General features: G+C 57.8%; 1 protein-coding gene across 1 annotated transcript in view; it reads left to right on the plus strand.

Moving 5' to 3' along the window:
* CLNK (cytokine-dependent hematopoietic cell linker) overlaps nt 1-21,520 on the plus strand; it is a 63,506-nt gene that overhangs the window by 13,888 nt on the left and 28,098 nt on the right. The window contains exons 2-7 of the mRNA XM_004681516.1: nt 5,022-5,093; nt 10,296-10,324; nt 15,097-15,134; nt 16,700-16,841; nt 17,627-17,733; nt 18,634-18,757. Of these exons, the coding sequence (XP_004681573.1) occupies nt 5,022-5,093; nt 10,296-10,324; nt 15,097-15,134; nt 16,700-16,841; nt 17,627-17,733; nt 18,634-18,757 (512 nt within the window). The remainder of the gene's footprint in view (nt 1-5,021; nt 5,094-10,295; nt 10,325-15,096; nt 15,135-16,699; nt 16,842-17,626; nt 17,734-18,633; nt 18,758-21,520) is intronic.

Consider the following 21,520-nt stretch of genomic DNA (forward strand, 5'->3'; position numbering starts at 1 on the left):
GACTCTGAGCCCCACCCCAAGTGCTGAGGGGACTGTGGCCAGCACAGAGCTGCCCGCCGGGAACCACTCGCTTGGCCTCGCTGTGTGTCCACCACGGCCAACCCCAAGGGGCCAGCATGGGGCAGATGGCGGCCTGGGGTGCAGGACGGTCTGAAGGCTGGTCACACTGCACAGTGGGTGCAGGGTGTGAGGAGGGCAAGAGGAGCCCAAGGGTAGGCAAAGTGGCACAAACATCGGGACAGACCCCAAGTTGCCGTCCAGCCCTTCATTCGGGGTTCCAGGCTGCCTGTGACCCCAACAGCCAAAGAAAACAGCCCCTTGAGTTCTTCCTACCTTCAAACGGCTCCCACGCCTAGCGTGCCCTGGCTCCAATTTCCAAACAAACACTTGTGCCCCTGTCTGCTCACTGCCGTCCGGCCCACTTCTGTTCCCGTCTGCCAGTCCCAGCACCGGGCTGGCCCCGAGGAGAGCGTGGTCTGGGGCACTGAACGGCCCGCAGGCCCAGATGGCAATCACAGAGGTGCTTGGGCCCAGCACGCCCGTCCCCTGTGCACACCTGCGAGTGGTCAGTTTCCCGCGACGCCCACTCCCGCCCACGCGGCCACGGTGTGGGCTCTCGGGACAGCAGGCGGAGAGGCCCGTGTTCGCCCTCACCGAGACGGCGGGAGGGTGCCTGGACCGCGAAAGCCGGCCCTGCCCGCCGCGACCTGGAGAGCTGGGGAAGTGCCTGGCACGTTGCTGCTTTGTCTGTGCACAGACAGACTTGGGGGGCCCATCCACTGGGGTGCAGGCTGGTGGCTGGGGTGACCGCCTGCAGGTGCCAAGTGGGAGTCTGGCGGGAAGCTGGGGACGGAGGGGGAGCCTGCCGGGCCGGGGAGCTCCCCTTGCCGCCTCGGGACGCGCCTGCCTTGGTTTCCTCTCCTTTCTTTGGAAATTCTGGAGCCTGAAGGTGTCAGCCTGGAGATGGAGAAAGGGTATTGCCTTGGGGAGACCCCAGGGACCAGTTAGTACACTGACATTTGCAAAGTCAAAGTGCGCAGTTAAGTAAAGCCGAGGGGTGGGCTCGGTCAGCTGAAGGGCGTGGCCCTCTGTGGACAGAGCCCGGCTCGGACAGCAGGCTGGCTGAGGGCTGTGTACCGCCGAGGCGCCGCCGATTCTCTGGGTTCAGGGCAAGCACTAAGGGCGTCCGGCATGCGGACCGTGGGCCTCAGCCCAGACGCTCGGGGAGAGCACTACGCATTCCCTGGGCTCAGAAGTAGCTGAGGACAGGGGGGCCCACCGAGGTAAGTTTGCACGTCCGGGGTTCAGCTGCGGGGCGAAGGGAATGACGGACCAGGGCACCCCGCGTGGGGGCGAATGTTTTGTGACAGCTGATGTGGCTATTTTAAGGACATTAGAAGTAAAACACCCAGAGGCAAAAATTATGATGGCCTCTCGCTTGCAAGGGCGAAGAGTCAGCGGACCAGTTTATTCTGGTATTTGCTAGCGCCTTCTAAAATTAGCTGGAAAGCTTTTGAAAATTGTCCTGACATTTTCAGGGGTCAAAGAAGTTTATAAAATAGGCTGCAGGAAGATTCCAGCTAATTTGATTTGTAGGTTTGCAAAAAAACTCTTTCCGGATGTTACTTGAGTGTCCTCTCTGCCCACAACCACACGAGAAGGAAGCAGGAGATGCAGAGACTGGCACGAGGCTCCCCTGGCAGGTGCCCACCACCCTGCCTGTGCATGCCTCTCCCCTGAGGGCCCCCCACTTCAGTGGGGCACTCCTGTCCACAGCTGCTTCTCAATCCAAGGAATACTTAGCGCTCTCCCCAAGCACCTGCACAGTCCCCAGGCCTGGGGTGTGACGCCCCCGGTCTGCATGCCGGACGCACTTACATGCTGGCACTGAACCCAGAGAATCCGAAGCAGCTACGTGGGACGCGGCCTTCCTGCCAGCCAGTTGTCAAGTGCGAGTGAGGCCTTGACCACTGCTAAGCAACAGGAGACGGTGGCCACGTGGCTGCCGTTTCCGTGTGGTACAGGCTGAAAGTTCCCTCTTGTCTTCCTGTAACTTGGTGAAGAGAGAGCTGCTCAGGACGCCCCAAGGGGCAGGCGCCCAGGGAGCTCTACCAGGCAGGCACCAGGAAACTGAGGCTGTCAGGCCAGCAGGACAACAGCCTGACACCAGGCCAGTCCCCAGCTGAGCTTTCAGATGAGACCCCAGCCCTACGACACCGGAATCGCAGCCCCACCGGCGACCCTAAAACAGCAAACCCCCGTGAAGCCACGCCAGGCCCTGACCATATAAACCCAGAGGTTGTAAACGTGTTGTTTAAGCTGCTAAATCTGGGCTAACCAACACACAGCAGAGACAGCCGGGTGCAGGGGGAAAAGGTGATGTGATGTCTCTAAAGATGCTGAAATGTCGCATGTTCTTGTCCTTCTGTGGACAGACGCAGAAGCTGAGGGAAGACAGCGGAACATCGTACAAGAATTTGGTCCATCATGTAAGGAAGGAAAAATCTCAAGGACTTGTGAGGAAAAATATCCCATGGACATTATAAGGGAGAAGAATGTCTCCAGTGCAGAGCAGGACATTTCATGGAGGGGCGGAGGGGGTGGAGGTGCTGATGGAAGGTCAGAGGAACAGCGAGTCGGGGTGGGGGGGCAGCCTGGAGCTTGCTCTGCCCCCTCTTCCCTCCGCAGCTGGCTCGGGCTCTCCAGAGCTCACCTCACGCCCTCCCTGCACCTCCACCCCAAAGAGTCTGTCTCTGGGCCCGAGGGGTGAGCGGGAGGGGAGCAGGGTGAGCTTCCCAACAGGGCTGGGTGCAGGCTCACTGGGTTCCCAGCTGTGTCGGGTGCGGTGGGCAGGACTGTGGCTGCCCGTGACCAGGCAGCTATTCGCATCGTCCAGACACCCTAAGGTCCGGCAGCCCAGCCCCGGAGACGGGGCGCGGGGCGGTGCTGTACACTGGCAAGTCCGCCCGGGGGACAGGCACTGTCGGCCGCGGGAGGCAAAGCTGGCTGTCCACTGATCCTGCTCTGGCCCCTGGTGTCCGGTAACCGCCCTCACCCATGCCGGCCTTGCTGCACCCACACCTTTGTCTGTTTAGTGAACAAATGAAGGGAAATGCGCGCCCCAGGGAAAGCGTTTGAACTAGACCTGAGTAATTGCCAGCGACAGGGGTGCTGAAAAGAAGCGAGCAATCCCCCGTCAGGGTGCGCAGAGAAGATGGCCCCAAGGGTGGGCAGTGTGGGGCCCGGCAGCACCCTGGGAGAGGGTGACAGGACATGAGGCCACAAGCCTCAGGAGGCTTCTCGGGCCTCGGGCAGGCATCTTGGCGACCTCGGGAAGGGTCTGGACCCGTCCTGCAGACAAGGCCTCGGGCAGCGGCAGCTGGCAACGGGTTGAAGCTGGAGGCCGGGGGAGGGAGCAAGATGAGGGTGAAGAGGAGCCACTCGGGGACTGGGGAGAAGGTGCGCGTGGAGGCGGGTGAAGAGCAGACCGACGGAAACTAAGCGAGCAGGGAGCCCTGGCCAGCAAAAGGCCCCGTGCTGCTGGAACACAGCCAGGGAACCCAAACAGAACCAACCAGAAGGCCCAGAAAACAGTCCAATGTTGCGTCTAGAACGTGGAAGCGAGAGGACAGATTTATGACTCCAGCTTTCCCCAGATGGAAAAAGAAGGATGAAGTCATGAAATGCCACAGCAACAAACAATTCCCAAATCATAACATGACAAAACAGGAATAAATAAAAAGCCAGGCCGTCGCACCAGCTTCCCAGAGGCTCAGATCTGCAGGGAGGCGGGGCCCCGGCCAGCTGCCCCCATCGGCTGCAGCCGGTGGAGAGAAGCACCGCCAGGCGCCTCGGGCGTCCTTGACCGTGACACCGGCAAGTGTCCGCTGAGCGGGCACTGCCCAGGCCCTGGAGGGAAGCCGGCCAGTCTCCGCCCTGCAGAGGCACGGCTGATGCCGCTGGTTTCTGGTTAAACCCAGGGAAGATGGTCACTCAGCGCTGCGTGCAGGACAGGCACAGGTCGGGGGGCCCGAGGATCCTGAGAACCTGAGAACGGTGGGGCTGAGCCCAGCGCTGGAGCTAAGGAGGCAGAAGAGCAGGCAGGAAGCCCCCAGGTCTGCCCTGCTGGGTGCCAGGCTCGAGAAGCACCTCCTGCTGCTCAGATTTGCTTGCGGAAAGCTTTCATGGAAGCAGAGAGAAGGAATGCCTGTCGCTGAAATAGCTCAGGGCCACGTCAGCGCAAGGGGGCCTGAGGGAGGAGAGAAGTCCAGGCAGGCCCAGAGGAGAGCGGGAGGTCGGAGGTCGGCTGGAGCCCCCCCACCCCGGGGCTGGTCCTGGCAGCCGGATGCCCGAGGGAGTGAGGGAGTGTGGGAGTGTGCTGAGCGCCTGCAAAGGGAAGGGAAGAGTATTAAAGTTGCTTAATTAAATGAAGGAGGGTGCGTGATCGTGATGGTTTATGATCGCGAATGCCTTGCTGCATTTGAACAAATTGACTCAATTTAAAATAATTGAATCTCTTCATAGAAAACGCCACAGCAAAGTGCTGAAATTATATAGCGTTCAATAAATATTATTCGAGTCCCAGTTGCTGTTGCTAAATAACCGGCCTCTTCCATCGGTGGCATCCGTAATTTCGGGTCAGACTCGGCTGACACGGGGAGAGCCAGAACCCTCCTTGGCTGTCCCTTGGCTCCATTGTGTGGTGACGATACGGTGGCCCAGACACCCACAGAGCGAGATGCAGCGCCCCGCCAGACTGGAGAGATGGGGGAGCCTCCTGTCCTGACGGCGTCCTTATAAAATCCAGCTTTCGCAGTAAAAAACCATATTTTGACGTAGTTGAATTACTTTAAACCCACATTTTTTTTAACCCCAATGGAAATGCAAAAAGATTTAGAATTACGCGTGAGACGTTAATTACCTAAATCTGAATGGTTGTTTCTATGAATGAATGCACTTAATTAATTTTTCCCCTCGCTTCTTGCTATTTCCTGACTCTAATCTATTTTCTTTCATCCCAGGGGCAATCGAAGGACAACAAAAGAAGGATCCAGTGATTTGAAATTCCAGAACTTCAGTCTGTCGAAAAATAGGTCAGAATATTTATTTGTTTATTAATAGAGAAGTGAAACTTTGGTTCTGCAGCAAATAAGCTGACCCTCCCCCTCCCTCCCTCCCTCCCTCCCCCCCTCGCTCTCTGGCATGTACGTGCATGCACACACACACACACACACACAGTGTGACGTGATGGTCTTGTGTTGTGTGGCTGCCATCTCACAGGGCTCGCGGAGCCCAGAATCTGAAGGCGGAGGGCAGAAGGCCCTGCTGTGTGCAGGATGCAGGTAAGGCCAAAGGCCCCGGTCTCCCGGCAGCCTCTGCACAGCCCAGGCAGCAGCCCCGGGATGCAGGCCTCGGCCAGTGGTGGGTCTCGAGGGCCCCAGGCCCCAGCCCCGCAGGCCTCTCAAGCAGGGAGACAGGCGGGCCTATGTCATCTCTTTGTCCTTCAATTGCACAACAAAATTTACTGAGGATTATGGGGTTGGGACATGCACGGGCCACTGGCCGGGCAGGGACGAAGAGATCCAGGCCCGCAGCCGGGTCCGAAGCTCCCAGAGGGGCGGACCGACGAGGTGGAATCACCGACCAGGGCCCCAAAGCCCAGCTCTGCCGCAACACTGGTGCCCACAGGCACAGGGTCCCCGGCCCCTCAGCCCCCCCACGGAGCCCCGCCAGGGCCACCTCTGGTCCCAGAGGGACGCAAGGGTGTCCGCCGTCGCTCCAGAGCCCACAGTGGCTCCCAAGCCGCCACCCAGGGCTCTCCAGGCCCCGGCCGCCAGGCTCTGGAAGCTTCTCACGCTCCTCGGAGGAGCAAGGAAATCTCTCCCCTGAGCAGAGTGGACGAGCGTCTGAAAACAAAATACGCAAAGACCATGTTCAGCCAAGGAAAGTGTGTGGCTATTCCCAGACTTCTTTAATGTTTACATTAGATACATCTGAATAATGCATTGTAGTCAGATTTTCTTATTTCCTGACAAAGCAGGAGATGGGAGGCGGAAGGGTTAGAAGCTTTCCTTCAAATGGAGATGGCTAAAGCAATTATGTACATCAAAGTAATATTTACGGTTACGGTGGAAAAAAAGAGCGGGGGAGCAGTGCTTTTTTCCAAAGCAAATTATTTCAGGACATGTCATAGCATGCTCAAGATATATTAAAAAGAGCAACAGACGGTCTTTCGGCAACCCGTTCCGAGCCATTTATAAACCCAAATTAAAAAAAAATTCCCATATACATACAAATCTCTATACCACTGCATATTTTATAATGCAAGTATTATATGAATATAAATTAGTATTTGAGATATATAAATCACATCAAACGCCTGGAAACTACGTAGAAGGCCTACTGCCTTTCCTCAATAACTACTACACGCTGGCATCGTTGTCTCTACAGATCGTACTTGTGGGCGGGGAGGCTGGCGGGGGTGGGGAGGGCCTGCGGGGCAGGGCTCAGGACAGAGCCGGGCTCTGGGCCTGGAGGCCTCACTGGTGAGCCCCCACCGCGTCGGCACCTACCCCCAGTCCCCAGGGAGGCCCCAGCCTGGCAGCCCGTGTGTCCCGGTCAGAGATGAGCCCATCCACTCTCAGCAGAGAGGCGTCCTGGCCTCGCCGCACCTTGCAGTGAGTCTCATCTGTTCCAAAGTGCCATGGGCTGGGGAGGGCCCCCCAACTCGTCTGTCACGTGCACCCCATAGGCCTGAGATTCAGCAGCCCGGGATGCTGGCTGGGGCAGGGTAGCGGCGTGGAGACCCAGACTGGCTGCAGGGTCCTCACCCTGGGCTCGCGCTCCTGGGGCTTCCGCTCCTGGGGCTCGGCTCCTGGGGCTCCCCCTGCACACGTGTGCGGTGACGCTCACTCACCCCATCGTGCTCACTTCTCTGGCCAGCCTGTCCCAGCCCTGCATTAATAAGCTGCCTGGCCCCTCCTCTGTCCTGGTTGCCAGTGTGCAAACCTTGGCCAGGAGCCCGGTGACCAGACGCAGACGCTAGAGCCCGTGGGAAGCGGGAAGCTCACTGTGGCGGCCGCGGCTCAGGTGCGCCGCCCTCCTGCCCGCGGTAGGCCCTGGGCTCTCGCGGCCTCGGGACCTCCGAGCCGAGCACACCTTGCCGGGACCTGGCCCAGCTCCCCCGCCCCGCAGCGCCCGGGCCTTTCCGTGCTCTCATCGGCTGCCCCGGTCTCTGCAGGTGCATTTCCCAGCCTCGCTGCCCCGCCCGCCCCTGCCCTGGGTGTCCTGCCTCCTGGCAGGTGTGGACCACCCCGTGGCCCTGGGGAGCTGGCCAGAGCGCGCTCCCTCGACCTGCAGCCCACAGCTGAGCTCAGCATTGCCCAGTGCTGACTTGGCACAAAAGCCCTAAACTTGAGCTAGAAGTCCTGCGGCCTTGAGTGGCTGGGAGGCTGGGTGCACCGTTACAGGCCCTGAGCTCCTCGAGGCACAGGAAGAAGGGGTGACTTTGGGCACTGCTGTGCTTCTGTGGCTCTCTCTAGACGGCACCTGGATGACTCCAGGACCTGTGGACTCTATTCTTTTGACTACACTGATGCCAATTGGCCCAAAACTGAAAACTTGACTCTAAGGTCAACTGGATATCAGGGGCCACGAGGTGTGCGGCTGAGCCAGGGCCTCCTGGAGCTGAGCCAGGGCCTCCCTGAGCTTCCCAGGGTGCCTGGGGGCGCCCGGCCCGAGGCCATCACAGGCGCCACCCTGAGGGGGTGAGGAGCTGGTCTCCACAGCAGGGGCGTTGCCCGCTGCGTCAGATCCCGCCCCCCCAGGCTCGGGGCCGGGGGTCGGGGAGCCAAGGGGAATTTAATTCCGTGTCCTTTAAAAATTAAAATGTATTCCAGGTATTAAATTATTAAGAAGTATTAAAAATTAAAAATCAGAAAATTTTAATCTTTATTTGTAATGAGCCTTAAATATTGAAAACCACGGGCTTGGTGGCCTCCCGGGATGGTTAGGTGCCTAGTCTGGGCAGCCCCGCCCGATGGACACCTGCCTGTCCACATCCCCTGGGAAGCACGGACGGGGCGCCGGACCTGGGGCCCACTGGCAAAGGAGCAGACGGGGAAGGGGACCGAAGCTGTCAGGACAGGCGGCCAGCCAGGGGCCGCGGGACCCCCCAGGGCACTCGCTAGCACCTTGCCGGCCAGGGGGAGGACAGCCAGCTCCATCTCCTCACAGTCCACGGGCGGCACCTTCCGCGCTTCATCCTGGGCGGCGAAGGTGCAGGGGTGTCCGCGCGGGGCCCTTGCAGAGCGCGTGTCAGCTGCTGGGGTCCAGCCAGATGTCACTGGGCGCCCTGCCCGCCTCCCCCGCCCCTGCTTCCAGGCCCCCGGAGGCAAACTCCCAGCACCGCTCCCCTCCGCTCCTCTCCGGGCTCAGCTGGAGTCACAACACCTTCCCGGCCTCGCCAGAGCGGCCTCTGCTAATCCACTTGGCCTGCAGTGACGCAGGGAGAGCCCTGGGGGGCATAACCCCGGAGGAAATGACAGATGAGTGAGCGCCTCTGCTTTGGGCCCCGGGGAGGCAGGGCGGATCAAGAGGCCACTTTCAGACGGCCTCTCCCAGCAGCCGCGAGCCCGGGCCTGCCTCTGCTCCAGGTGAGTGTCAGGCACTAGCACGGACAGCTGCCCGCTGCCCACTGCCCGCCTCGCCCACGGTGCCCTCAAGGCAAGCCGCTTAACTTAGAGGCAGCGGCAGAGTGGGGAGCCCGCCCGCCAGAGTGGGCTGCAGACACCAGCCCCTCGCTCGCCTTCCTTGGGTGCCGAGAGGCCTCCGTTCTGCCTCCTGGCAGCTGCCACGTGGAACAACAAGCTGCCGACCTCCAGCCCACTTGGGGCGTTCAGCCTCTGAGCCCACAAACCGAGAGAGGTCGGGGGAAGGATGGGTCCCAGTTAAAAGCGGCCCTTCTCCCCAGAGTCCTGGACATGAGGATCATAGGCTCACCCCTGGCCAGGCCACGCCCTCCAGACGGCAGGCAGGGCGCCACGGGACATGCGGCCCACCGGCCCCCGCCCCCGTCGGGGGAGAATTGGCACCCAGAAGTTAGTCTGGGGAGACCCCTGAGGTGGTAGTCCAAGAACCAAGATGTCAGAGAGAGGCGGGAGAGCCTCAGCCCCTGATTAACGCCTGCTGGCCGGCTGCTTCTCCGTGGACTTCTGCAGGATCTCAGGCGACTGGAGAGGCCGCCAGGACCTGTCACGAGGGTCCCAGTCCCAGCCGCCGCCAGGGGTGACTCGCCCCTGCCCCGAGGGGAGGGCCGGGGAGGTGGCCAAGGTGGGTCAGGGGCTGGTGTCAAATTCTCCCCTCTCGGTGTGTCTGGGTGAGTGTGGGGCCCCACTGAGGCCCCCACATTCTGAACTGTCACGTGGACCTGGGATAGCTCCAGAGGGTGGCTCTGAGGGTTAAAACGGCGAAACAGGACCACGTGAGCCGGAAGCTGGGCTGTGGGCCGCGTCTCCTGGCTCCTAGCGGCCCACACTTAACTCTTGTGTGCCAGTACCCCAGCGCCCAGCAGGCCTCACAAATATTTACCCCGGTGTGCGTTGCGATGCTCGGTAATTGCGCCCGTGACGCAGATGGAGGCCTCGGAGGGCAGGTGCGGGCGGCCCTGCGGGAGGCGCAGAGAGCCAAGCCTGTCACCCGCCCCAGCACCCACGCCCCAGGGCTTTGCAGATCAGGGCCCGAAGCTTGGGAAAAGGGGGGGCCAAGGCACTGCGTCCAAGAGTGGACGGCAGGGCAGACACAGGCGTGGACAGGGAACTCAGCAGGGAAGAAAGGCACGTGGCCCAGAGCCACCTGAAAGGGGGCAGCGTTGCTTTCAGTCTGGCCGCCGAGGCCGGAAACGGAAAACCCGGGCCCCAAGGCAGAGGTCCGAAGGAGCCGGTGGCTGCTGGGAGCCGCGGCGTGGCTGCCCTGGGCCCGGGGAGGGCCCTGCATGTGGCCCCGTGGCCGTGGCCCCTCGGCCGTGGCCCCTCTCTGCCTCCGCGTGCATTTACTGTCTCCTGCGTCCTCCGCAGTGAGGTGCTGGTTTGGCCAGAACAGCATGGACATAAGCAGCCGTCCCGTCACCTGGATACAGGTGATGGCTTGTAACACGCACACCTGAAACTCACAGAAGCTTGTCATGGGGCTCCACACCGACAAAAAGAGGGTTGACCCCGAAAGGCCTCTGGCCACCTGACGCCCCGGGGCGGGGCTGCAGGCCGCTGACCCTCACCCCAGTCTCTCTTCTGCCCTAGGTCGTGGCTTCGCGTCAGCAGCCCCCCAGGTGAGTCGGGCTCGGCCTGCGCGCCGGGCAGTCCTGTGGGTCTCAGGTTCTCTCCATTCCTGTGCGTGTTCCCCGCGATGGCGCGCTAGCCTGTGCTGTGACCAAGCACACGCAGGGTCTTGTCCTTCTCGCCTCCCGTCTGCGACTCCCCCGAGCTTGGGGGTCCCTCTGGCAGACAGACTGGGGCATCGTGCCTCCCCCCATTGGCTGTGTGTGGGACCTAGTGCAGATCCCCAGGGCTGCGCCCTGCTCTGGGCAGCGGGCATGGGTCTGCCTGGGTGCCAGCCAGAACCGCCGAGGAGTGCTGTCCCGCTGGGCAGTTCGGTCCCCGTGGGTAAATGCACCAGAAGCCACACCTCATGCTTCCCGGGCATCTCTTCAGGGCCTAGCTGCACACCTGACGGGAGGCCATTAAAGTCTGAGTGAAAGTGCATGTGCTTCATCCTGAAACATCGATATTTCGGGAGAGCCCCCAGGCAGCTCGTGGCTAAGAGCGATACAGGAGTGAGGCAGGAAAAGCAGAGACGGAGACAAGATGAAGACGCAGGGGTGTGACAGAAATCACAGGGGCGCTGCAGTCCGCACGGGTGGTCCAAAGGCTGTCACGGTGCCCTTCCAGCCTGGAGCCAGCACCCTCAGCCCCCCTGAACCCCTGAAACAGCAGAAGAGCCGAATCAAAGCCGGGCGTAGCCCCACTGAGAGGGGAGCACCAGAAATGCTCCCCTCCTGCAGAAATGCTTTATGGAGCTTCCCCGCGGGCCCTGGCGAAGTCTGCGCTCTCTCAGGTAGATGCCTCCAAGTTGCTCTGGAAACTTTGGTCTCTAGTAAATCCCCTCGGCCTGCCGGCCAGCCAGCTCCCCTTCCCTTCTGCTCTTGAGACCTGGGGAGTCTAGAGGAGTCTGCAGGGGATGGGCCTGGAACCAGTGTGCTGGGGAACCGCTGGTCACGTCCTGCAGCCCTGCCTCCCACCTGCACTTCACCTTCCTGAGGAGGGAGAAGCTGATGCAGGCGTATACCATGTGTGTCTAGAGGCACAACAGGGAACAGAAATCAAATCAGAACCCCCAAAACATCGATGGAGATGAAACTGACCGGGGCTGCAGGTCCCCACAGAATCTACACCCTGCCAGAGATGCCGGGCAGCAAAGCACCCTAACAGGTGCGTACGAGCCTCTGCTCGCTCTACTCAAGTAGAACAGAGGAAGCAGCTGAGGGCGCGCTGATGAATTACTGCTCTTCACAGTGCTGTCTATACCGTTTCCCGACACTTCTAAGTCATCTGAGGTTCTTTTAACCCAGGACTAGTTGAAAATATGATGGGAAAGACATCTGGGGGTTACTATGCAGCCAGCAAAAATGATGTTGGTGTGGAAGCACATTTAATAACAGGTGTGTGCTATATCGTGCCATTATGTGAAAAAGCAGGCAAGAAGAGAGTGGACGGGGCCTCCCTGGTGGCCCAGGAACTGAGTCTCAGCACTATCACTGTCACAGCCTGAGTTCGCTCCCCGGCCAGGGAGCGACCCACGGGGCACAGCAGACCTCCCCCATCCCCCCCCTGCTCCCTCAGCAGTGTGTTCAGTAGATCCACCTGCCCTCTCTCTGCCCTGTCTCTGATGAATCTTCTCACTCCCTGCACTTCTGAGCTGTATCCCAGGTCTTCTACACAAAAAAATAAATAAATAAAATTCAGAAACATATATGCTTGAAAAGAAAGTACAGTAGGCATACAGTGTGATCCCACAGATACACCCTGTAGTCTGTGGCTTAGTTATAATCAGCTTTTCTACTAAGTGTCTCAGTATCGGAACATTGGTGTGGGTTTTTTCTCTTCTTTGTATCATTTTCTCTTCTTTGTATTATTTTTTCTATAATAAATGCATTTCTGTATGCAAAAACAATCTATTTTTAAAAGATACAGCCTGAGAAAGACAGGCACATGTTGAAACGTGGGGGCCCTACGAGCACCCCCGTCTCCTGTGAGAGTGCCGTGCAGATATGGGCGACACGCTTGCCTCGAAAATAACTCGGGGGCTTCCCCCTCCCACTCAGCGGAGAACTAAATTGGAGCCATCGCTCTACTTAGATTGTGGCTCCTTCTAGCTGATGTCACGGAGCACAATAAAAATTCTGCTAAAGATATATAACGTCTGCTTGAATTAAACAGACAGGAAATTTCATTTTGTCCCAAAACACTTTCTTTTTTCAGTTTTCTAGGATACTGGTCATGAAGGTTTTTTGTGGGGTTTTTTTGTTTGTTTTTTGTCCACTTTTTAAAAAAATGAATAAGGATTTTAAGACTTGCGAGAGGAAAGGCAGGGGTAGAATATGCGAACAGACAGTGCCCCCTGCTGGCGCATCTTCGGTATTGCAAAGCCTCCATTACTTGCGCGGCCTGGCTGGGCACAGGTTGAAACCATCACAGGTTATTAAGTCGGGACGGGCCGGCTCAAGGGCATCCGTTTGGGGCCGTGCGTGCCATTCTTATCTCTGACCAGAGGTCCGCTGTGTAGTGGTGAGCCCCAAAGCTGGCTTCCTCGAGAAGATGTCTTAAAGTTTGCAAGACACTATGGAAACCGCAAGGGTTGGAGCATGCTCGCGTCAAGGACGCGGGAAACGCTCTCGAACTGAGCACCCGTGGGGAGGGGAAGGGACGGGCCCAGCAAGCCCCCAGCAAGCTCCCTGCCTGCCCTGCGGGGCACGCTGGACACGCGAGGCAGCACAGGGCCAGGGCAGGAGAGGGCCCTTGCTTTGCCGCTGAGCCTGGGGTCAGGACAGCTCCCCCAGGGAAATGACCACCGGGTGGGGGACAGCACCAGGCATGGACAGAACCTGGGCAGAAGGTTCTGGGCTGAGGACAGCATTGCTGAGGTGGAAGGAGGTTAGCGGAGCTGCGGCGCAGAGACGAAGCGGAAACAGGCGGGCGAGAGAGGGCGGGGGCGGGAGGCCGGCCGGTGCGCGGGGAGGGCGCGGACCGATTTACCGGGTCCTGTTTGTCCGTTTTGTTTCTGGTGTCTCCCATGGTGTGACTTCGCTCGAAGCGATGCTTTCGACATTCCTCTCACCGCCAACAGCACACGCAGCCTTGCGAGGATGGCGACCAAAGGCGGCCCCTGCAGGGCAGCACGCCCGGCCAGTGCCGCGGCTGTCGCGCTCTGTGCTGCCGGTGAGCAGGACCCAGCCGCCCTCGCTCGCGAGGCTCGGGACCCCCGCGACCAGCTGAAGGGTCCCCTGAGCGTCTGGAAAGCAAATGGGGGAGAGGAGGGAGAGGCGGGAGGGGGGTTCTAGGTGGAATCAGCACTCTTGGGGCCAGAAGGGGCAGGAAGCTTGCCTGGGAAGCTGGGGTGTGGTCCGCAGTGCTGCCCTGGGGAAAGAAGACAGGGTGGGTGGGTGGACGGTCATGGTCACTGCGGCGCTGACCCCACGTGGAGTTACACTGAACCCTGAATCCAACCGTGAACTAGCTGCTTTCCTGGGTCGTGAAGATGGTAACGGAGGCCCCCAATGCTGCTCATGGTTCCCCTCCAGGCCAGCCCGTCTGTAAGGGTGACCTCACCGATTTGCTCAGTCCACCGGAGGGTACACATTGCTAGTCTGAAGGCCTGGGAAGCCTGGGGGTTTGGGGTCTCGGTTGGGGTGAGGAGGGCGGGGGCAGGAAGTTGGTGCCCAGGGTGGTCTGGCACCTGCCAGGGGGCGGCTGCTCAGCCTGAGTTCACTGGCAAATCCCAGAGGGCGGGTTTCCCCTGAGCCAGAGCCCAGCCACTCACACATCCACGGGCGAAGGGCTTGGGCAAGCTGGCACACGCTTGCAGTGGTTTATTTCCTGTTTGGTGTGGCAAGAGAACTCAGGGTTAAAGGATGAAAGTTTAAGAAAAGAATGAAGACAGAGCCAGAGGCAGAAACACAGCCGCGTGGTCTCATGCTACCTGCACACAGTCAGAAACCTGCCCCGAGATTTCAGCGGAAGGAAGGGAGAGGTGATCTCCCAGGGGGCTGGCGTTTGCTCGTAAATCAGCCTGCTAAGAAGCACACAGCTCTCGTCCTGACATCTGCTAGAAACTTCTCCTGTGTGCTAATAAAGGGATTAGGGTAAGAACAAATGTTGCCTACGATGCTTTTCCATGTAGACTAAGAATGAGACTGTGATGCCACTTAGGGAAATCAAGGCACCAGGAAGCGGCACGCCTGCAGGTGGCCGGAGCGGACGGTCGTGGTTTTGCGTGACCGAAGGTAAATTGAAAGTGCAGAGTAAAGAATGCGCCTGGCGACTGTCCGACGGTTTTCAAGCACCGTGCGCGTGCGGGTGCTGAGCCTGAAAACCCGCAGGTGGAGGACGACAGTCACTCAGGGTTATGGGCAGAGCTGATCCGCGTGGCTCACCCCGCCCCGAAACACTGAGCCCTTTAAGGAGGCAGACTGTGGACAGGTCACTGCAAGTGGACGTGTGTGTCGTGGGGAGAAGACCGGGCAGACCGCCTGCCCCTGGCTGAGATGCTGCTGGGCCCCGACTTCGGGCGGAGCTGATGGGGGTCTCTGCCGTCGTGTCCCACCTAAGCGCGAGAGAGCAAGCCTGCCCGGCTGGGCCCCTCCCTCCCTTCTGTTCCAATGACCCTGTTGCAAGAGCCCTTGCGAGAAGGAGAAACTGCATAGCTACTTCATACTGAGCGTTTACAGTCCAGAAAGTTAATCACAAGGAGCACAGATTTCTGGAGAGAAACAAGGGCCAAGTCTTCTCAGCATTTTGCAGTAACTCGCTGGCTGTTTTTTTGCAGGTCAGTACCAGGCGATCAAGGAGCCGCTTCTGGATTGCGTAAGTCAGTCACCCCTTTACTGAGTTTTCAGTCTTTGCTTTTAACAAAGTAAGTGGTTTTCTGCAAGGAAGACAGACTTTCAGATGACACAATTTCCTGGCAGGAAAACTGCATTTCTTGGTTATAAAACTGTATTCCAATCCGTCCGCTATGAAATGGAGACAAAAATTCATTTCCCTGGTGGTTGTTAGACTGGAGAAGGTGAAAATATCAGAACATGGTACTGGCAAGTGCGTGACAGGAAGAACACCCTTCTAAACTCATGGTCCAGTGTTAATTGGAACAAACGTTCTGAAAAGCAATTTCGTAATATTAACTAACCATATTAATATTAACTAGAAAAATGTCCATGTTCTGTGACCCAATAATTCTATGGTTGGGAATTTAAGAAGCTAACCTAAAATTTGCATTAATATTTAAACACACACATTCATATTTTATAACATTGTATTTTAAATGGCAACATGTTGGAATCATACTAAATATTCAACAGTAGAAAAATAATTGAACATTATGATATAATCATATCATGATGTTATTAATAATATTTACTAAAACTTTTGATGATTAACATTTATAACATGAAAGCAAGTGTCTAATATATACAGTATAAGTAATTTTACTATCAAATGTATCCATAATCTCAATAGTTTTAACAAACGTATCTGTGGCTGATGGGTGGGATATAGATGGACTGACCTGGGCGGTGGAAGGATGGATAGCTAGAGACAGGTTAGGAAGCCCTGGAGGGCCCGCCCTGGTGGCGCAAGGGGTTAAAGCGCAGCACTGTGAGGCTGTCCTCAGCCACTGCAGGGCGAATTAGGTCCCCAGCCTGGGGGTGACCCGCTTGGCGCGGCAGACCTCTCCTGGCCGGACCTCTCCTGGCCCGCCCGCTGCTCCCTCAGCAGTGGGCTTTGCACGATCTGCCTGTTCTGCTCCCCATTTTGTCTCTGTGAATCTTCTCACCCCCTATACTGATGGCCTGCACCCAGTTCCTGCATGCATAAATAAATCAATCTTAAAAAAAAAAAGATCCCCTGACTCCTGGGATTGGTATAACTCATTATACTTAAAACTGTCTCTTTCTGGAAAGAAGTAAGCCAAGGCATTTCTGTATGGTGCTGGAGCAAGTCTGCAGGGCTGGTGCAGGCTCTCTCAATGGTGGGGGGGGGGGGTGCCCTTCCCTCCAGCCAGGGTCCCCTGCCCCACATGCTATCATGGCGGGGGTGCTGTCATGGGAGGGGGGTGCTCGGCCCACGCCAGGGCCCACAGTGGGTCTGAGGCTCTCCTGGGCAGGGTGTTGGAGTCTGGCCTCAGCCGCTCACCAATTTTGAAGAGCCCGTGGGATGGCCCTGGGCCGCTGTCACCAGGGTAACCTCCCTATTTTCAAGGCAGCTGCACCCTCAGAGTCCGCTCGCGGCGTGCCCAGATCCTGTGACCGACGCAGGCACTGTGTAGAACCCTGCCTGCCCTGGGACCTGACTGCCCGGCAGCGAGAGGCCCTCTCGGGCCTTCAGGCTCTGTCCGTCACCGCCCACCACTCACTGAGGCTCCCTCCCATTAGGAAGGGAACTTTGCTGCCTCCCTGGATGGAATAAAAGCCCACAGAGACGACGAATACGAGGACCCCAGGCTCTGTGTGGCAGAGAGGTGGCGACCCGTGAGGGTCGTCCAGACCAGGCCCATCAAGGAACCAGAATACGCAGGTAACCTCCGGGGCTCCCGGGGTCTGGACACACTGTCCTCACGGCCGCACGCTGGTCAGCAAGGGCGAGGGCTCTGGGGCCAACCAGAGCCATCTCCCGCTGACGCTGTGACCAGCTGGGGAAGCCCTTTTTCTCGCCTGTGAAGGGGGGCGGCGGGGTAGAACCAGGCTCGGTAGCCCTGGGCGACCGCAGCCCCTGCCCTTCCCAGCCTGGGGCCCGCCCCTGAGCCTGGCAGAGCGAGGCAGGTGGGCGCAGAGACCTGTAAGACAGGGGGAGAGGGGAGGGAGGGCCGGGAGGGGCTGTCCCCGCGGCCCAGCGACTCAGCCTGCAGCTGACCCCACGCCGGGAGCGCAGGATGCCCATCACGCCCAGGCATGGAGGACAACGCGATCCCCAGCAGGCTGCCTCCTACCCCGGGGAGCCCGGGGCGCCTCTGCCTTCGGCCAACTTGGGGCAACATTGTTTGGGGGAGTGGGGGGGCGGGGCCGAGGTTTGAGGCCTGAGCGCTGACAGGACCCCGGCTCGGCGAAGGAGTCTGAGGGAAGGTGTGGGGTTCCGAGCTCCCAAGGGGTACAGGGGCCACAGCCGAGCTGAGGGCGAGCTGACCTTCCCACGTGGCCCCGGGTGAGGGGTGCTCGAGTCCAGACTCCGCCGCGGGCGCGTGGGACCAAGTGGGGGCTCCTCCCCTCCAGCGCCCCCCGCGAGCAGGAGAGGCTCCTCGCGTCTGCAGACGCCTCTGTTACGGACTGTGGCGCGCCAGGAGTCTGAAGCCTCCCTTTCCGCAGACACTCGCTGCTTCCAGGCCGTGATGGACGCTCCCTTTGCCCGGGACAGCGCGGCCTCTGTCCCCGCGGACAGAGAGGCCTGGATGGCGCACGTGAGGCTGGAAGACGTGAGTAAGCGCCGACTGTGTGGCCCTCAGAGCCCCTGCGGCCCCCAGGGCCACCCCCAGCCGCTGCCAGCGTCTCCCCGGTGGTGAGCAGGTCGGGTCCAGGGACGGGGTGGGGGTGGACCCCACGGCTGGTGCAGCGCCCAGAAAAGAGAAGGACCGCTGGCCAGGGGCCAGCTGGGGCCGGAGCCAGGCGTCTTCCGGGCTGGGCGCAGCCCTTGGGGCAGACTCGAGCTCCAACCCCTTGAGGACATAATCTGCCCTAAGTTCTAAGCTCCGCGTGGCCACCGCTGGCCAGGGCTAAGGAGTCCTCGCAAACTCCCGGAGCCTCAGTTACAAAGCAGGAGAATTTCCAGCGCTCACTCAAAAGGAGTGCTAGTGTTTCATTTTCTGTGTTTGTTTTTTTTTACGACTCACTTATTTATACATACAAGAGTTGGGGTGCAGGCCAGAGGTGGAGGATGAGAGGACTCCCTAGAGACAGAGTGGGGAGCAGAACAAGCAGGTGCCCTGAAATCCACTGCTGAGGGAGCAGCAGGGAGGCAGGAGGGGTCTGCTGTGCCCTGGGGTCTCCCCCGGCCAGGGATCCAACTGGCGCTGCAGTGGCTGAGGACAGCTTCACAGTGCTGCGGCTTGTCCCCACCCCAGGGAGCGCCTGTTTCGTTTTCTTACTGCAGAAATGCATGAGACACACAGCTGGGGCTGCCCGGCCCAGCTCGCTGGCGCATTCCCTGCCAGCCCGTTCTCAGCCCGGCGCCGTCTCGTTCAGGCCCGGCTCTCCTATCTTCTCCCGTTAAGGTCTGGTTATAGAATGATCTCCCGTCATCCGGCCTGCCAGGGTGACAGGGCGTCAGAGGCCCCGGGGCCAGCCTGGACGCTCACGCTGCCTGTTGTCTCCTGCAGGTGAGCAAGCCCACTTCCCAGGACGCCAGAAGCCACCACGGCCAAGGTAAAGCCCCTCACGACGCCTGGCGAGTTTATTCCTTTGCCTCGGGCTCCTCGTGTACCGACCACTGTGTGGCCGTGGGTATCCCTAAGCGAGGTGGCCTGTGGAACTCTCCTTTACAAACTAATTTCAGAAAGCAGCTCACACATCTTATGCCTTTCTAATCACCTTACCTTATTGATGGAGCATTGATCGTGAAAACGCATATTGGGTGTCGGGCAGTTTCGGAAAGGAATCGTTTCGAAACGTATGGATCGTGTAAAATAGATGGCTGTGTTATTTCTTGAAGCATAGCCTAGTGAACTCACAATAAGGTAGAAATCCAATTTTAAAATGTTGATTAATTAATATGAAAACAGACCTTAAAGCTTTAGGCAAAGCAACTCAATTTGAGTTGAAGATACAGGGAGGCTGCTGAGAGGAAATAATCCATTTCAGCAGCGCTGGGACCATGGACCCAGGACAGCCCTGGAAATACAGCAGCATCTAGCTACCAGGGCATCTTCTTTCTTCCAACGTCCCTCTGGAAGAGATGACGTGTGAGTCCCGATAACTGAGGCCTGTCAGCCGTCCATGGCCCTGCGACGTGCCTAGTACCTTTGTCTCTTGTTTGATGGGAGAGTCAGAGGTGCGGTCCTGAGGGACGCAGATGACGCCCCAGGCTCGGTTTGAACCTTTTGCTAGAACGCGGCTCGGAGCAGCCCTTCACGCCGGCCACGCAGCCGCAGGAGAACGGGCCAGGGCACTGTGCCATCGTGTGTATGCGCCACATCTGTGGGACCCAGGCACCTATTTGGGGCATTTGAACCAGCTGGTTTCACTCGTAGCAGGGGTGTCAGGGATCAGAAAAAAAATAAGAAGAAGCAATTGTAATGAAGTGAAAACGAAAAGAAACAACTATAAAAGATAAGCCACTCTACAGGGTGGAGAGAGGAACAGGATCAAAACGGGGGGGGGGGGGCCGGAAGGGCGCCCGGGACTAGGGTGATGGCACAGGGGGGAAGCGGTGGTGGGAAGTCCACGGGGTTACAGCTGAGATGAAGAACGTACCAAATGAAGGCTGATGTAATAGACACAATATTAAAAGAGAGAGAGAGAGAGTTGAGGAGCAGCCAGATGGGAGCAAGGTGAGGGGGAGAGGCGGGAGCCCCCCCACCCCCGCCTCTGCCCTCTCCCCAGACTGCCCCCTGTTCACCAGCCAGAAGCCCTCTGAACCCAGGGGCTTCATTACGTAGGCTAGGTTAATTGCACTGACCCTCAGTGACAGAACGCAGCTTCAAGCCCCTCAGGAGGTGGCTGGAGGGGCCGGACTGTGAGTTCTAACCTCAGGTCACCCGGGCGTCTACACTGGCACCCAGCCCCAGCCTCCGAGGCCACAGGTGCCTCCTTACCATAACATACTTCACAGCCAGCCCCTTGGGAAGGCCCAGGGGCTAGAAGCTCTGTGCCAGGACAGGGGCAAAGAGGAGACGTTATAAATCACAACATCATAACTGTCCGTCCAAGAGTCAGCTACACTTTGCCTCGGCTCGTGAAGATATTGGAGTCATTAACCAAAAAACGCCCACATTACGGAAAAAAATAAAAATCGTAGGGAAAAGTCTCTACAGCCTACATAGCGAAGAGCAAAAATTCAGGTCCTCAGCATGTGACACCACATTCTGCCAAAAGTAAACAGTGTTCTCTGAGCTTCCCGGCAGTCTGGGCAAAAGGGGACCCATGCTTCTTGATGGACATGAGTTGTTATAACAAAAAGCAAACCAGTCTCGAAAGCAACAGAGGACTCGGATTTCAGAGTTAAGTTGACGCTTTCGATTTTAATGGGGCTACTGGGCGATTTTGAGAACCTAAGAGCTTCTTGTAAATGACTCGTAACAATAGAGAGGGCTTCCATGAAACGAGGCTCCCAGCTGTGTAGGTGGTAGGGTGGGGTGCTGCTCCCCTCAGTGAGAGTGGGGAGTGGCTCTCCTTTACCCCTCAAAGCTCTGAGGTGCTCTGCAGAGAAGAAAGCTGAAAAGGGGAAATTAATATGAATGCCCCCATTTGGGGGACCAGGCATCTTTCTGGAAAACGCTTGAAATGATTTATGTGTTTATTATAAATTTCTGTAGTTTTGATGCAAGCGCATTCTCAGATAATTTATTCATTCTCACAAAATGTCATAGAAAAACATATCGGCGGTTCAGTAATGGCAGAATTTTATGGTGATATTTTTCATCAAGCTGAGCAGTTATAGATTTATGTTAATGTATATTTCCTGTCATTTTTCTTGCAAGATTCTGACATTATCTGGAAACTATCAGATTTCAAGAACTTTTCTCTCCCAAAGTTTTACCTTTTTTTCATTCCTAAAAAATGGGTAAAAGTTTGGGAGTGAAGGAGTTAAGCTGCTTGGCCTGACCGTCAGTCAGCATTACCAGAGTCTGGAAGAAACTGGCTTTTTAGATGGGGACAGATGTAACATTCAAATATAGAGCGCTTAGCTCTTTAGTGCCGAGAGTAAAGGACCCTGAGACAAATTTCTCCCAGCCTTAGCTGTGAACCAGCCATAAACTCTAAACCAGTTTGCAGTGAGGTGGCAAGCACACCACATTCTAGGATGCGCTAGTAAAGAAATGCAATATGCCGTCTGGAAAGAAAGAATTAAGCACGGGAGGCTGAGCACTAAAACCAGAAACATGAGCCTCGCTGAAACACGCAACGTGGGGTTCCTTTTCGCCTTTCACAAAGAAAGGTCTTTCCTTTCTGCTGCTGTGCCTTTATGTGAATTTAGATGCCAAAGAAATGAGAGTCGGAGCTGAGTTCACGATAATCTGGCTCAATTCCTGCTTTCACGCCGGGAAG

Source organism: Condylura cristata, unplaced genomic scaffold (genome assembly GCF_000260355.1).
Source record: "Condylura cristata isolate star-nosed mole 26May11 unplaced genomic scaffold, ConCri1.0 scaffold00012, whole genome shotgun sequence".
NCBI classification, from domain to species: domain Eukaryota; kingdom Metazoa; phylum Chordata; class Mammalia; order Eulipotyphla; family Talpidae; genus Condylura; species Condylura cristata.